Source organism: Poecilia reticulata, chromosome 4 (genome assembly GCF_904066995.2).
Source record: "Poecilia reticulata chromosome 4, P_reticulata-male-v2, whole genome shotgun sequence".
Lineage (NCBI taxonomy): Eukaryota > Metazoa > Chordata > Actinopteri > Cyprinodontiformes > Poeciliidae > Poecilia > Poecilia reticulata.
Genome location: NC_088833.1, coordinates 21305562 through 21323046, shown reverse-complemented (window position 1 = coordinate 21323046; position 17485 = coordinate 21305562). Strand labels below are relative to the sequence as shown.

Below are 17485 nucleotides of genomic sequence, written 5' to 3'. Positions count from 1 at the left end.
TTTGTTGTACCACTCAACATTGTAACATTATTTTTAATACAGAATTTGTCTGTAAAACTGGAAGAAAAAAAAAGTGTAGGCTAGATGTGCTCCATTCAAATCAGGGGCCGCATCAAATCATTGAGAGGGCCACAAAGGGCTCGATTGTGGGTTGCTGTGTGGTGTTGAAGCTGGGTACAAAACCATTAATTTAACCTCAGTTAAATTAATGGTTTAATTTAACCATTAATTTAACTGAGGTTAAATTAAACCTCAGTTAAATTAAACTGAGGTTTAATTTAACCTCAGTTTAATTTAACTGAGGTTACATTAAACTGAGGTTTAATTTAACCTCAGTTTAATTAAACCTCACCCCATAACTTACTTGTGTAAATTATGGGGTGAATTTAATTTATCTAAAGTCTTGATTTCAAGTAGTACTCCTCGGATCCTTCAGAGATTTATACAGGCAGATATTAATTTATTTGAAAATCAACATCTCTACCAATTAAACACACACTCGAGTCGGGATTAAACACACTGAACACCAGGATGTGTCAATATCATATGAAACATTTTTTATTAATAAACATAAAAGGCAGAAAAAAAGCCCCACTAATTCCATTTGTTTCATTTTAACATCATAGGATAAAAGCACCAACATCAAACAGTAACAATTGTTTCAGGAAAAAAAAAAAACCCAGGGCCTTTTGGAAAGTAGGTTTGCCATTATTGCACCTCAAACCTGCCCTGGCTTCACCAATCAGTCACCGCACGCACCGACGAGGTTACGTCTGTCCTGCGCTGCCCGTCCCGACAACAGGGGACGGGAGCTGGACAGGGAGGACGACCAGCCTCCTTCTTGGTGACACATCTCGAGACAGAGGCATTTGTGAGATGAGGAAGATGTCAAAAGCACATTTCGCGGCTTTTCGGAGATCACAGCGACTCACAAGGGGTCGACTTCACTTGGGGGTGTGGACGCACGCGCCAGTAGGAGTCAGTCTGAGGACATCGCAGACAGATTTCTATTTTTATTTATTTATTTTTGCTTTAAAGCATGCTCACAGAGTTAATTTGTCCTGAGCTTCGATTCTACTGGGACTCCAGTCCCTTTTATAAAAAGAAACAAAAGAGTTGTTTCTAGAAAACTGTTGGAAGGTTCCTGAGTTAAGACCTTTGGCAGGATTCGAAGTAAACAGCATTGAGTGCAAAAACTCACATCTACCAAAGACGTACCAGGAGTATTGCAAAAACAAAAAAAATAAAATAAAATAAAAAAAAAAAATAAAAAAAAAGCTTGAATTTCAAATATTACTGCGCGCGTTAGCTACAAAACTGATTGAAAGCTGTACTGAGCGTCATACAGATACAGTCATACAGACTTTTCTTAGCGGCACATGCATCAAATCACCTCCAAGGGAAAGCCCTGAGAGTCGGATCGGGCCGTCCGAAAAGCAACAAAGTGAGCTCAGGTTGAACATGTTGGAACCATGAAACCCTGCAGCACAACAGGAGGAGGGTAGGATCTATCAAAAGCTGCAACTCTTTACGTTAAGTGAAGGAGAGCACCGTGCTGTCCGTCTGAATAGTAGTAATAAAACCTGACAGGAATCTGCATACACCATAAAAAGCATTACATGTAACTGCAATTGTATCAAACACCAAGAATAGGAAGAGAGAGAGAGAAAACAAAAATCCAAACAGCATCAACAATAATTACAAAATACCTCTCAGTGCTGGTAACAAATGGACTAGTCTCTAACTACGTCTGAAAATGACTTCTGTTCGTTTAAACACTCACATGTGAGAACATTGGTTTACGTGGGGAGTGCACAGGACAGGAGGTTTTGACCATAAAGCTTTCAATATTCTTCCCTTAGATATGCACCAGTAAGAGTGGGGAGAAAGGGAAAAAAAATTAAAACAGCACCCACACGCAACTGAGCTTAAGTGTAATTCCTCTATAAGGTTTCAAAGGGAAGCATTGCTGCTCTCGATCCTCAACACAAAGTACTTTACATCAGCATGTCTGCTCGCGGTCGCACAACACGGTCACTTGACAAAGGTCGGCCTCGTCAGGAAGAGATCAAGAGACAAGTGTGGGAGAAGACGCCGACGTGGCGTTTTTATGCACCAGTACAAGACCTAGTCAGTAAAAACTGAAGTGACGTTGCATTGAAACAGAAGCACCATTTCTTTCTTTCTTCCTTTCTCTTTTTATTTTGTTTTTCTTCTGCAGAATCTGGGTCCAAAACCAAAGAAAACAAAGAGTTAAAAACACCTGATTAAAGTGATAACAGTTCTAGTGCTGGATTCGAAGCGTGTCCAAGCTACAGCACCGCTGTGTGTGTGTGTGTGTTGTGTGTGTGTGTTAGCGCTTAAGTACGAACACACACACACAGTTTGAGTATCTAGTCCTGTTTTGTTTACATAACGAGGATTCAGGAGGTGCTGCGCTGCCATGTTTAAGGTCCCAAGGTGGTAATGCTTTGCTCAGCTTGGCTTCAAGCCTCCTGTTTAACAGGCTGAAAATAAGGGTCAGAATGTGAGCACCAAACATCCCTCATTACTCTATATATACATATATATGTATATATTGTATTTATAGCTATATACATATATATTTATTTACTTATATAGATGTAATGTAAATAGATACATACTTTATAAAACTTTGATGGAGACTTATAACAACAAGACGAAATAGAAAAACAGTGTGTCTTATTCACTGAGAGAAAAGAAGCTCACTTCTGAGAGAAAAAAGCAGTCCGACTCTATATGAAAACCCCCTGTAGGAGAAACATCGACACCTATTTTACTCAGACTATGAGGCAGCTACTAGAGAGCTTTATCATCATTAGGCGGCGTCTACTGCTGTACACTAGGCTAAAAACTTGAAACAATAGCATATTAAATATGAGAAAATAAATGCCAAAAAATACAGCCTAACGAATGTCCCTGTGTAGAGCACCAAGTATTCAAATTGTGTTTTTTTTTTTCTGATTTCAATTTACAATAAATAAGATCAGGCACAGTCCAAACTTAGCACCATTGTTTTCAGACTGTGAGTCAAGTACACACCCACGCACGCACGCACACGCACACACACACACACTATTGCATTCTACTTTGTCAACACAATTCAAAGTGAAGAACAAACACCAAGGCAAAAAGGAGAGACGGACAGCATAAATAATAATCTTCTGAATTATTCACAACTATACAGTTGGAGAATGAATCACATTCACAGTACAAACATTGTTTACAAACAAATAATAATAATAAAAAAAGACAATTAACAAGCAAACAAATGTGTGAAGGGAGTCCAGTAGTTCCTTGTGGTCACTAAATTTTTTTTGTTTGTTTGTTTTTTGTGCCAGTGTGCGAGGGTTTTGCATGTCTGCCTGTGTATGTGTGCGTGGTTGTTTTCACCAAGCGCAGTAGAGATAAATAGGGCAAAATTTAGCTTAAGTTCTGTTTAAAAAAAAACAAAAAAACCTGGCTGTAGAAATGATTCCAAGTAGTAGTGTGACTTAATCAAACTGACTTAGAAACAGAAATCTTAATAAATAGAGAAGCTAGTTGAATTCTCTAATTCTGTACACCTGCTCTGAAGTTTTTTCACAAACTTCAACTAAACTCCGACAACGAGCCGCCGCTGCAGAGCAGCTGCCTTCTTAGAGAGCCGTGTGACTTAGTGAATTTCATTTCCATTTCATCTTTTTAGATTGAAACATACTCGGCTGGTAATGTGAATGCCCAGGACTAAAAATCAAGAACATTGTTGCAACATCTACAGATGTTTTCCATACTTTTCATTCATTAGTTCAATTATTAAGAGGAGAAATGTCTGAACTGTGATAAGCATCACAAAATAAGCCTTGCTGATATGCTAAACGCTTGATATTAGATGAAAATACAGTCAATCACACCTCATTCCAATGTCTAATTTGACTCCGGCTGAATTTCAATTCATAATCAATGCATCAAGAACTCAAAATGATCTTTTTGTTTTTTTTGGTTTTTAGAAAACATATCAGGGTGTCAAATTACCCACCCAAGACTGGAACATTTGCGTCCCAATATCCAGTGTGAAGTTAAACCATATGATCCTCATCTTGCTTCTTAAGAAAAAAAAAAAAAAAGCAACACATGCTCAACTTCATAGGGAAGAATGGATAAGAGAAGATGCATGCAGTGAGGCAAAAGCTGCATGATATCCGAGCCCAGTTCAGTCGACTGGCTCTGGGTTGTGTGTTTCAGTGTACAAACACACACAGACACAGACACACACACACACACACACACACACACACTCATGAAGTGAAGCTTTGGAAGGAGTGCGGCACCTGATTCGGCTGACAGGATGTGTGCTTCATGCTGTGATTTCATTTGTTTAAAGGATTTTATTCCTTCCTTGTTATACCAGAATCATATCTGAGCACCTTTAAGATGAAACTGATAATTATTTCTCTCTCTCCGACGGCTGACTTTCAGATTTTAAATCTTCATTCATCAAACAGAAACAAAACTCTCCACTGTGGATTCTGCTCCAGGTGACCACAGTGGTCCTTAGTGTGAGTGTGTGTGTGTGTGTGTGTGTGTGTGGGTGCGTGCGTGTGTGTGTGTGCGCGTCCCAGATTTTCCCCGTAAGAAGCCGGTCTTGGAGGCGGTTGGGTAGTGCAGACAGTTTGAAGCACCAGTAAATGAGGAGTGTGCCTTGGTCCACGCCTGGACATTTGCATAGTTGTTGCTGAGGTAGTTCGCATCAATTACCTGAAACAGTTGCACACAGAAAACCACAGTCGGTCACTCAGGACATTTCACACAGCAACAACAAAGCAGCGTGCAGTGCTTTGGGAGAGTCTTTGTGCCCCTTGAGCCTTTCTCATATTTAGTCACGGTACAAACACCAATTTAATGCAGCTTGCTGCAACTTTATGTGATAAAACAACAAAAAGTTGTGAATAACTGAAGTGGAAGGTTATCAAACAATTGAACAAATTAGCTGTTTTTTACTCAGGTACATGCAAATGATATCTAGCGCTTTCAAAAGTCACCAAACTAGTAAAAACTAAAGTATTTAAGCATAAATCCAACTGTTCTGCTGAAGAATGTTAGGGAACAAACAGGAACATGAAGATCAACGACCAGAGGAGACGGGGCAAGGAAGGGTTTAGGTTCAGCATTTCTCATGTAGTGGGAAGCGGCACAAAAGGCAGGAGGTTTTAGTACAAGTGTCTGTATTCATGCTTGTCCCACAAGAAGTAGCCTACACAGGCACCCTAAATTTAAGCAACAGTGTTGCAAATTTAGCAAAAAAGAAAGAAAAAAACGCTACAAAAGTTGTATATCTTTTTAAGCAGATAATGTTGACAAGCAACCAAAGCTTAACATTTAAAAAAAAGTTTTGAATGTTACTGTGTTTAATGTAGAACGTACTGTTTAATACACATCCCAGTGAATAATTTGTACTTTTCCTCTAAAGAATCACATTCTCAAGACAAATGAGAGCAGGGACGGAGTCCAGACTAAGGCCAAGGTCGAATGCTAAGAACTTTGACAAATATTTCAGGACGTCGGCTGTCAGCATTGAGATACGTTTGTTACTCTGTGTGTCAAGTCCTTTGCGGGTTAAGCTGCAGCAAAACAACAAAAGTGCATACCACGTTTTTCAGTTCTTATGTGCAAAACAGTTTGAGAACCATGCACTTAAGTTACACACTGCTTTTAGGTCTATCACACAAAATCCTATTAAAATACACCGATTTTTTGGCTGCAGCAACCTGACAAAATATGGAATGGTCAAGGGGTGTTAATACCTTAACAACACACACTTTGAAATGATAAAAAAAAAAAAAAAACAAAAAAAAAAACGCCCAAGACATTAGTTAGTCTTCTTACCTTGTTCATTCTGAACAACAGCTGGTAGAAAAACAGGGAAAACAGGTATCCTGTCTCTGTCTCTCTCTCCCTATCTTTCTCTATCCACCCTCTGATCGCCCTCCGCCCTTCCCCTCTTCATCCCCTCCTCCCCACTGCCCTTTGGCCCAAACGCTATCTGGGTCGGGAGCCGGGGATCTGGGCGGCGGTGTGGGGCCCATGCATGCCCTGAGTCCTCCACATGCTCCCGCCACCGCCCGAGATGCTCGGCGGTGGGTGCAGGGGCAGCCGGGGGGAGTAGTGCACTGCGAATGGACGAGACGAGGACGAGGTGGACAGAGACGAAGAGGGGAGGGAGGGGGAAGCAGCGACAGTGGTGCAGACAGAAGTTGAAGCAGTGGAGGTGGTGGTGATGGAAAGCGAGAGAGATAAGTGTATTCGCTGGTGATGGAGGGACGGCTGGGGCAGACGCGAGGGGTGGAGGGGCTCTGACCTAGAAGACGGCGAGACGTCAGGGTGTGTGGAGGCTGAGGAGGACAAGGAGGAGGAGGAAGGGACACTGTGAAGGGGCGGTGGAGGGGGCAGCAAGAGAGTGGGAGGGGAGGGGCTGTGCAGCACTGACTGCGTGCGGCTGTGCTGGGCCTGGGACAGCGAGAGTGGGGCAGATGAAGACACGGAGGTCAGGCGCGTGGGGGCAGGCGACGCGGTGGTGTGCTGCTGGGTTTGGGGGGAGGCAGAGGAAGAGGAGGAGAGACTGAGCAGAGAGCTGAGGCCTCCAGAGGTGGACAGCGTCGCCCCAAACTGATGGGAGGACGCTGAGGGAACCACATGGTGAAAAATACCTGCAAATCACACAGCAGAAACGGGCCAGAGAGTGGAGAGCGGAAGAAGACAGAGCAGATGACAGCAGCGGAGAGAGCGAGGAGAGGGGGACAAAGAGAGAAGCAAGGGCTGAGCCGGGTTGAGCACAAGCGCCAGGCAAGTCTGAGACAAGCAGGCAAAAAAATAAAAGCAAACAGAGTCAGTCCACTGCTAGCTGCAGAAACACTGAGAGATTAGGGCTGGGCCAAGAAATGTACGTTTTATTGCGATAATTTGTGGTACTACAGTGATGACGATGAAAATACTACTACTTTACTTCTTTGTATGTCTGTGACTGCATGGAACAGCATTCGTAGCACCACAAACATTATTTTTGAAAAGCCTTCCCATTTGAAACAGGATTCTTCAGGACGCCGCTTACGTAAAGATTTACAGTAACTGCATTTTGTCACATCTTCCAATTTACTGACATTTACTGATTCTCTCGTGGAACTAACAGTGGAGAAAAATAACATTATCAATAATTTTGTTTTGTATTTAGCATTATTTGAAATTCACCAAGTCAACAATAAATCAAAATTCTCATCATGATAAGAAGTTTTTCGCAATAAATGATAAACGATACGATAAACGCCCAGCCCTGTAAGAGATTAAATTAATTTACGGAGAAACAGGATTTAGTAAACTGACTCTGATTCAAAACTCAAATATATACACCCCAGGAAAATGACAAGGGATTAAACATTCAACTTGTTTTTTTGTCAATTGTTTTTGTTTTCTATTCACTTTTGTTACAGAATTCCTTCATTCGTTCCTAACATTGTCCCAGGGTGTTTCTAATTGCATCATTCAAGCAGCCAGTCCATGTAGGAAGCAAAGCAGCACAGAAACTCTGTCATTCAGACAAAAAACAAAACAAAAAAAAACAACAGAGCAACGCTGTGTTCCCACTCACCTTTCTCATGCATAAAACTAAGACCTCACTCTGACTGTTCCTACATTTGATGATAACCTGCTAGATGATCAGTGATGCTCACCTCCTGCTGCTCCCCCTGCCAGCCCTGCGCTGGAGAAGCCGCCGAGGGCAGAGTGTCCGTTCACGAGCCGGGAGGTCCCGTTCACAGTGACACCCGTCTGGGCCCCGAACAAGGACTGCAGGACCGAGGCTCCTCCAAGTGGGAACTGGGAGCCCAGGTACTGCCCCATCACTGACCCGGTGGTTGAGGACACCGCCACAGGGCTGCCCCCAACCTTCCCGCTCAGAATGCCGCCTCCGTTGCTGGCGGCAGCGGCGGCGATGAAGAGGTTCTGACTGGCCATGCTGCTGGTGGTCTTCAGCTCCCAGTCGCGCGGGCCCTTCTGCTTCTGAAGGACCTGCCGCTGGTCCGAAGCGGTCCCTCCCTGGACGCCGTTGCTGGCTACCGCCCATGTTCCCGTCTCCTGACTGAGGAAAGGGTTGGGGGTCATGTAGCTGGAGGAATCCCCGTCGCCCGCTTTCCTCCCATTCTGCTGCTTGTAGTCCGAGTCGGAGTCTGTGCTTCGGCTCGAGCCCCCCGTGCTGAACGGGGAGCCCCCCTGCCTGAGGTCCGAGTTGGGTTGCTTGGGGTCTGATATGGGGGAAAACGTTGATTTCCACTTGCTGTTTGAACAAAAGGACGAAGAGGAGGCCTCACTGCCTGTGCTGTTGCCACTGCTGCTACCAGATTTCCTTCCTGGGTGGAAAGAAAAGGCAGTCGATTTCCTAATGACTAATAAAATACATGAGCAAAACGTTTCCCAAAGCGTGCGGTTTTCTCTTCTTACCTCGTTCCCCATCACCCAGTCTACCATGGCCATCTCTGCTCTCCAGTGATATAGTGGCTATTTTTCTTTCAATGCTAAAAGAGAAGGGACAAACAAAACAAGCATGAGCCATGTGGCACAACTCACATGATGAAATGAGAAGTACCTGAGCGAAGTACTGATGAGAATGAGAAGTACTCTGGTGAGAATTTAAACTTAACAATTTGAATGACTTAGTTTTAATGACAGGCTTTTGACAATTTAATTTTTGGAAAATCTGGATGTTTTTTGTTCCCCCCACCAATCCACTCCTTGGGTTTCTAAAGTTCAGAGTGATTCCAGAATGCCCAGGGCGGCCATCTTGTTTGACAAGCGTGTTTCACTTCTTAAGTTTATTTGGACTTAGAATTCAGGTGAACTCTGATGGAATATGAGAGCCTGGTTATTTTATTTTGTTACGAGAATAAATTAATAATATTACAAGAATAAAGTTGTAACATCAGGAGAATGAACTACATAAAAAACCCCAAGAGATTCAAATCAGGAATGTTGAGCATACTGTAATACCCATGGTATCGGTTTTACAGATAAGGATATACTTTATCTTTTCATACATGAGCATCAAATTGTTATTAGTATCAAAACTTTAAAACAACTGAAACAGACAGTTGTTTGCACAAATAAAAGCACACAAACCAAGCTGCTTTAGGTCAAATTCTAGAAGTCTTTTCTTTTAACATTATAATGACTTTTCATGTAATTTTAAGATGGGTTTTTTTATGGTAATATCACTGATTTCACTGCTGAAGCAAGAGCACGCTGAAGTTTGTTTGAAAGATTTGACAATGAAAAGCACAGCTGGGCAGATGAAGAGAAAGCCGTTTGGATTTCAGTGAACACATCATGCTAGGAGGAAGGCTGCTTCTGCTCATCTCCCCTAAATCACCAGAAGTCTGCAGATGGGAACATAAAGTGTGGCTGTGTTGCAGCATACGGGACTGGTAGACTTCCTGTAAGTGAAGGAGGATGAATGAACCGACCAGGATATTCTCGATAAGAATCTGAAGATGAAACGTGTCCGGATTTCCAAACAACACAATAGTCCCAAAACAAAGCCAAGGAAACTCTACATTGATTTCAGAGAAAGACTCCGCTAGAGTGATCCAGCTGGTAACCTGACTAATGTAAAATTAGAAATATAAGAACTGAAGATCAGAGTGCATTGAAAGGATCCCACTTGCTTTAGGATTCAAATACAGTTTTTGTGGAAAAATGGTACAAAAATAACATCTAAGCAATGAGTGTGACCAGTTTTCAATGCAGGAGATGTCTTAAAGTCCTCAGTAACAAAAAAAACATATAGATGTTTTCACTTATTTTCCCTTTTTTTTTTTTTTTTTTTTTTACTTTTAACTAGAACTGAATCACATTCAATAAAAAAAAATAAAATTCTAACTACAATTATTTTCTCAGCAGAAGCAAAAAAAAAAAAACCTGGAGAAATGATGGGAAAAAGAAAAAATCTGCAACTCAACCCAGGACCAGGAAGTCATCTTGTAACAGATACAGTTCAGGCAACATTTGTGATCGTTTCTGAAGCGCTACATTACCGGGAACTGGAGCTGTCGGGAGGATATCCTGAGTCCTCGTCGTCCGAGCTGGGAGCGGTCGAGTATCGACCGGTACCGTTGAGCTCCAGGGGGCGCTCTCTCTTCAAGACTGGGGGCTGGTCCAGGTCGGGACCGTGGGGGCTGCGGCTTGATTGTTCTGGAGAAGAAATGGCGGAGATTTCCAGAGGCTGGTTGATGTTGTTCACCTGTTCGGGTAAACAAGAAAAAGCTCCTTCAGCTCAGACAGACAATTTCATTTAAGCTCCTATTAAAGTAAAGTTCAATTTGGCAACCACAGTATGAGGATTACAACTTCACGTTTCCAGGTGCATTTGTGACTCACCATGGAGTTGATGTTGAGTGGGGATCCTGATGAGTGGCTGTTGGAGCTGACCCCGGGGAAGGAGCGCCTCTTCGGGGATCCGCTGGCCGCCGCTCCGGTGGAGCCGCGTTTCCTCCTACCGCGCCTCCGCCCCTCCTGAGAGCCGAAGCTGTGGGAGGATGACGTGTGTGTTGGAGTGTGTGCGTGCTGCGTGCTCGGAGACTGGTGGTGGTGGTTCCCATGGTTACTGTGGTATCCCTGCTTGGTCGAGCCAGCGTGATGATGAAGGCGTGATCCTCCAGCCACGCAATTCCCGTTGCCTGACAAACAGGAAGACGGAGATGAAGACAGCGAGAAAATCTTCCTCGGCGGGTCGCCGTCTCGCAGCTCCGTGTTGGATTCCTCACCTTGGCGCTCCGCTGCGTCTTCGGGTAGAATCCTGGGGGGTCCGTCAGCATAGTGGAGCACCCCTCCGGTGCTCAGCGACGGGCTCTGGATGGGACCGCCTCGACCCATTGGTCCTGTCAGAGGACTGTTGCTGTGTGGAAGAGGTGATAAAGAAGCACCATTGTGGTCCTCAGGGTGGGGACCTCCATTCATTAGCCCTGAGCTACATGAGTATCCTGCAGAGATGGAACAGTCTAAGGTCAGACCTAAACAAAGAACATATCTAAAAGACATTCTGAATTTAAGTAAGATATGCCACATCAGACTCAAGTTGATAAATACACATATAATTCAGTAAAAATCTGCTGAAGAACAGATTTAAGAACTTTAAAAAATTTACACAGTTCAAATACTTAAAAATCTAAGATTTTTCCAAGCTAAACTAACAGGTGGCACTGACAGCACTCTTCTTTGTATACGTTACTACAGAGTGAAGAAGACTTAACGTTACAAGTTTTTACATCAGCGAATTCTCAAAAGAGTTAATCAGAGTAAGGACAAAAGATGTAAAAAGATATTTAAAAACAAGTTTGTACAAGTTTTAGTAAGCTAAATGTCAGAAGGGCTATAAAGAAATATTTAGAAAGCGTGTAGTTATCTTTAGTTTAGCAACAAAACTGATTTATGAGCAACTCTGATTGATTAACGAATCATCCTTACCATTGGTCTGACCTGATTGAGACACAGGGCTGGGAGTATTTCTCTGAAATGGTAAAAGACAGAAACAAATATTTAAACTGACTATAAACAGTAGCAATTTAACATGGAACCTAACTAATAACACAAGTATTAACTATTTGAAAGTGAACAATAATTCATACTACAAGTCAGGCAGAGATGGCTAGGTATTGTAATGTAGGAACTGTCAAGACAAAACGTACAAGTCTCTCAGCCCGACTGGGCAGCACCACACTGGCCAGCGGAATGCTGACTGGAAGTTTACTGGGATGGACAGTACTCAGAGGGATGCTGATGGGAAGGCTAGTGATGCTGTCACCCTGAACTGACGGACTCCTCTCCTTACCGATCTGGAAAACAACAAACAAGATCAGTTTAGTTTCGTTTACTAAAGCCAAATGCATTTATTAATTTTTTTTTTTTGTAGGCAGAATAATTTAAATTTCTCTTCACCACTCGAGTAAAAACTAGCTTTAAAAACTGGAGAAATATTACCATCAATATGTTTTCACTGTTGTTGCTCAACTGAAGTTAAAGCTTTATTTAGTCAGGAGATGGCAGCATTGGCAAGACAAATATTTCCTGCTCCAACAATCAGTTTATGCTGTGAACTCAGCTATTTGATTTAGGCGTTTGAGAAGAACAAAAGGATCTCAAAGTTGCAGGGTTGTGGCGGATAAAATGATCCTTACAATATCTATTCTTGGTCTAGAAGTTGTAGCATTGATTTAATAAATTATGAAATGTTGCCTACTTAAATGAATTATAGATATCCTATAATTCTGATACATAATACAAAAAAGAGTGAAATAGTAAAAAAAAAAACAACTGAAAAGCGACAAATAAAAATCAGTTAAAAAAACAGAGAAGCTCAATTTTTACCCTGTCAGAGATTTTCACATTACACTGAGAATCAGATGAATTGGGAGAAGGACAGTTTTGTTTGGCTCCATGAGGGGAGTTAACACCTCCCAGTTCCCTAAAAAAACAGAGAGATAAATTCAGCAGGCGGCCGACATCTTTCTTACTCCGTGTAAGCTTTTAGGAGAAGCCCACCTGTACGTCATTAGGCCCGATCCTCTTAAGTGAGCAGAGGCAGTGGGGTCTTGGTTCAGGTGCCTCCGTAAGGCAATCTTGGCAGGGGAGAAGCGAGTGTAATCAGGCTGGGAGGAGCTCTGCTGCCTCTGTCGCGCCTCGGAGGCGGCGGCCACCGCGTCGTGGTCTGGAGAGATGGGAAGGTAGCGAGAAAGCTCTGCTTTTGCGTTAGCCCGGTCGAAGCATGGCGAGCCCGTCCCATTGACCGAAAGCTCCGGGCTGATGCCGTTCAGTGCTGGGGCCGACGACAGGCCGAGCCTAGAAGAGTCCATGTCGGTGGAGCCTCGTGACTCCAGACTCTTCCTGTAGGGGGAGCTATCACGAGGGCTGTAGGATTTGAGCTGCAGCAGTTCCTGTTGCCTTTGACTCTTTTCCAGTTCAACGATGCTAATCTGGAAACAAACAGCAGGGGGAACCATTAGGAAGGACAAAATGCATTCATCAACAGTCATGCATTCAGGAATTACAGTTTAGGTAAAAAATAAAATAAGAGTCATGTAGTGACTTTTGTTTTCACAGAAATGTGAAAATTAAAACAGAAGCTGAAGAATATTAAACGTTATTCTGCAATCACCATTCTATTGAATGCAAATAGAGGATGAGTAAACATTGCCATTTAAAGTGTGCGTTAAAATGTTTAATTACTTGCTCATCTGAAATTAATTGTAAATTTAAATGTTTCTTGGAAATCTATTAAGGGTTTAGCAACAAATGTACATTCATATCAGGTTTTAATGTGTAGTCTATTTAATATTAATAATATTTAACATTATAAAAGCTGTCAGTCTAACCAAGTCTGACTTTCAACATCTTTGTTTAGGTTGTGTTCAAACATGACACACAGCTTAAAAAAGTTATTTTTCTGGACTAAAAACGCAGAATGACAGGAGGGCTTGGGAAGGACGGTGAAGCAGGGAGTCATTCCATCGGCTGAAAACAAAGTCCAAATATCGAGGCGTGGCGTTTACCTGCAGCTCCAGGCAGTGCTTCTGTTTCTCAGAAATCTGTCTGCGCAGCGCCTGCTTCTCCTTCAACAAACTCTCCAAACACAGAGATCCCCAATCTAGCTTCAGCTCCTCGCATCGAGACTTGAGCTGCAAGTAACAAGCACAGCAGAGTTTTCCTCTGATATATTGGGAGCCAGCACCTGTAACTTAATGGAGGTTAAAGCAAGGTGAACAGGCTCTGGGGTCTCACCAGAAGCAGACTGTGGTCCCTCAGGAAAACCATTTCTCTTTCAAGCTGCTTGGTTTGCTCTTTTAGCTGACAGTTGTGGGCTGATATCTCCTTCTGAGCCTGGATGAGGTCCTCCACAGTCAGAGCTTTGACTCCAAGCTGTTCACAAACAGATTTAGAAATAAATATATAATTCATACTGCAGTAGTTTCAAGCACAAGTCTTCCTCCTGAAGCAGCTGGAGCAAAGAGGGGTATTCCTTCTAGGTATTCTAGGAATCAGAGTGTTTCAGTCCATTAGTCCAAACACCCTTAAATGTGAATTCTCCATTGTCTCTCACTATAACTTAGGGCTGCAATTAAGGATTATTCAGCAAATGGCTTTTTATCTTTTGAGTCTGTATACTCCACTTAACCATTAATGGGTTACTAAATTAGCTGACCATAATTTCAATAATTGATTAATCATGATTAATCGTTTCAGCCCTACTGTGAAAGAAAGTAATTTGCTTAATAATGAAGCTCCACAAAATAATCATCAAACCAAGGTCCCCCAAAGGGTTTAAAGGAATTTTGTTTTTTAGGCGAGTTAAAGGCGTCGCTAAAGACATGTCATAGATAAAACAATTTAATACATTTTTGGTGGGAACATTACCACTTAAAAAGTACAGGAAAAGAAGTAAAAATGGATCATTACTGTGGACATCAAAATATTCTGAGTTCAGATGTGCCCATACCTCGTCTAGTTTGGTTTGGAAGAGTCCTTTAATCTTGTCCTTGTGAGACTGACACACCAAATGGAGCTGCTCTGCCTGTCCTGACAAATCCCTGTGTTTTTCCTGGGAAAAGAGTGGAAGACGGAAACAAGCCTGAGGTCAAGTGGAATATCAACCTTTATACCAAAGTTAATGAGTCGAGGGAGATCCTTGTTGCCGGTGATGAAAACATGCAGAATGGATCCAAGCATGACCAGTTACCTTCTCCTGCTCCAAAAGCTGCTGCAGATTGGAGCGATACTGAGGAGTCTTCATGTGAGCCATAAATTGGAGGTACTGGACTTTGATGTTATCTGGAAAACACACGAGTTCAGAAAAAAAAAATGTTTGCAATTCGGTTCAGGAAATTTACTCTCGTTGGACAGTTTTTGCTATTGTTTTGAAGGAACATTTTATATAAAAGTATATGAAGAGAAACCATCCAAAAAAAAACAACAGCATGGGAATAAAAGTGACCAGTGTAAAAAAAAAAAAAAAAAGGTCAGAATAAACTTTTTCAAATCATAATGCGTCTGTCATTATTAGCTTACCAAGTAGTTGTTGCAGACCCGGAGGAGTTGGGCTCATCAGCAGCTGACTGGGATTATAGTGCTGGACCTTGGGAGGTAGCTGGTAGAAGGGAGTCTGAGGTGGCCGGTATGCATCTATACACAAAAACATTTGCAATTGAGCCTAATATTGATTGTCATTACAACTTTCACATTAGTTTTTTTTTTTTGCTAAGGCAATATGCATTGTGTGTTAAAGATGAGTGACCCCACTGACCCTGAGGTGGTGCTGCAGAAAGAGTCTTAGCATGCAGCAGATCTAATGCGCTCTGATTCTTCTTGTTCTTCTCAGCAGCAGGGGTGGCTTTCTTGGGTCGACCGCGTTTCTTGTTGTTTAGCTTGCGACCTTTGGCCAGCAGCCGAGTTCTTCGGGGTTTGGGAGGGGACTTGACCACGGTCATCAGGCTAGGACGCTCCTCCTCACCACCGGAGTCCTGCTGCTGCTGGACGCAGACCGAGATTTATGTGAGTTCTCCGATACATATTCGAGATTTACAAATAAGTGTTTAGAGACACTCAACAAATTTGTAGATTAAACCATTAATGCAAACGTTTGACCATTTTCCCAGGATCTCTCTCATGAGTGAGGTCAAACACCGATGTTAGACAAGAAGGCTTGTCTTGTAGCCTCTGATCTTATTCATCCCAAAGGGGTTTAACATTTTCTTGGCAACTACCAAACCCAGACTTGTCCAGTAGGTTGACAGAGAGGTATGACAGGCATAATAAAAATGGGTCCTGGTCTTACCTTGTTTTGCTCCTTAGGTTTTGTGGGGGTGGTGTTATTGCTTTTGTTGTCCTTTGTGTCCTTTTGTTGACGTCGTCTAGCTGCCTCTTGCTCCTCCTAACAAAAGTAAAAACAATGTATCATTTGATAAAAATAAAAAATACAGAAACAACTCAAATATTCTGATGCAACTCACCCTGAGTTTAGGATTCTTTAGACTGGCAAAATAGTTTTCAAGCTGAAACACAAAGCAAATATAGATATTAGATAAATATGCTGTCACTACTTATACAGGTATTAATTTCATGCAATATTGGTTTTTCTATTCAATTCAATTTATTTATACAGTGACAATTCATAACACAGTCCTTTCAGTTCAATCCTCCATACAATTTAATTAATCTATCTCAAATAGTTCATTATTTTAAAAAAGTTTTCTGTCTAAGGAAACCAAACAGATTGCATCGAGTCATTGACTTGCAGCATTCACTCCTCTCGGGCGAGCGCATAGCGACAGTAGGCAAGCGCTTGTTTTGTGTCGTTGACTTTGCAGCAATCCCTCATACTGAGCATGTATTTAGCAACGGTGGAGAGGAAAAACTCCCCTTTAACGGGGAGAAACCTCTAGCAGAACCCGGCTCAGTACGAGCGGCCATCTGCCATGGCCGACTGGCGGTTTGAGAGGACAGAGCAGATACAACACAAAAAAACAGAAGCTCTGATCCAGGAGTACATTCTATGTTGATGAAAAGTAAACAGTTAATTAGAGAAGAACGTTTTGTTGCTGGCAGCATTATCTCAGCTGATGCTCTCCTCCAGGAAGGTACCACAGCCAAACAGAGGGCCAGAGCAGATGTAGCTTCTATTGAGAGAAAAAAAAACTGAGAGAGAAAAATCAAGTTAAACAGTTGAAATAACAACAAATAATGCAAGTAAGAGAGTAGAAGAAGAAAGTAGCAAAGTGAGGAAAAGTGGTTAGTTTGTCCTTCAGCAGCCTAAGCCTATAGCAGCATAGCTACACAAATAGCTCAGGATAACCTAATGAGGCATGAAAGACGCAGGGAGAACCGTCTTTACAGAATGTAATGCAATGTGTTCTATCAGTGTTTCTATTAGCCTTTAAAAAAAGGTAACAATTGTGTCAGAATTTGAAGCCAAGTCACAGTCACAATGGGATTTATGAGCCAATAAAAATAAAATGCCACTAGCAACAGCTTTTTCCACACCCTACTAGGCTTTAACAAGTTGCTGAAATGGCAAACAGACGGCTTTCTAATCAGCAATAATCTGTGAAAACCATTGTGTCTTTAACTGCTTTCATTCTCAGGACCGGTGACTGAATAAAACACAAGACGGCTCTGTGTTGGGCTCAGTCCATTTGTTGGCTCTAATGTATTACGCACTACTCCAATATTCAGTGTTCAATATTTACTTTTCTGTAATTAAAGGGAAGAGATAGCATTAGGCGCTTACTATAGTGCGGTCTATGGTATGAAGGTAGTAGGAAACGGGCTTTCCAGTCCACGACACCGAGCCCCTCAATGGAGAGAGTTCCACCACGCGCATTATCGTGCCAATATCTGCAACACAGAAGCAACACATGTAACCAAAAACAGGAATAGAACAATGAATTAAGTG

The 17485-nt window shown here is 42.3% G+C and overlaps 1 protein-coding gene across 4 annotated transcripts in view; it reads right to left on the bottom strand.

Moving 5' to 3' along the window:
• Positions 1-534: 534 nt before the first annotated feature.
• Positions 535-17485, bottom strand: part of dot1l (DOT1-like histone H3K79 methyltransferase) — a 30882-nt gene continuing 13931 nt past the window's right edge. Inside the window, exons 11-30 of one of the 4 annotated variants that reach the window (XM_008407115.3) lie at positions 17321-17427; positions 16044-16085; positions 15869-15964; positions 15338-15563; positions 15103-15216; positions 14774-14865; positions 14534-14635; positions 13819-13956; positions 13590-13715; positions 12583-13013; positions 12409-12505; positions 11730-11876; positions 11509-11551; positions 10809-11024; positions 10423-10721; positions 10080-10285; positions 8491-8564; positions 7725-8399; positions 5887-6707; positions 535-4758 (exon numbers count right to left, since the gene is read on the bottom strand). In XM_008407115.3, coding sequence (XP_008405337.2) covers positions 6040-6707; positions 7725-8399; positions 8491-8564; positions 10080-10285; positions 10423-10721; positions 10809-11024; positions 11509-11551; positions 11730-11876; positions 12409-12505; positions 12583-13013; positions 13590-13715; positions 13819-13956; positions 14534-14635; positions 14774-14865; positions 15103-15216; positions 15338-15563; positions 15869-15964; positions 16044-16085; positions 17321-17427 — 3899 coding nt within the window. In that variant the 3' untranslated portion in view covers positions 535-4758; positions 5887-6039. Of the gene's footprint in view, positions 4759-5886; positions 6708-7724; positions 8400-8490; positions 8565-10079; positions 10286-10422; positions 11025-11508; positions 11552-11729; positions 11877-12408; positions 12506-12582; positions 13014-13589; positions 13716-13818; positions 13957-14533; positions 14636-14773; positions 14866-15102; positions 15217-15337; positions 15564-15868; positions 15965-16043; positions 16086-17320; positions 17428-17485 lie in introns of all 4 variants that reach the window. The other 3 variants (XM_008407114.3, XM_008407113.3, XM_008407116.3) reach the window with 3 other exon arrangements.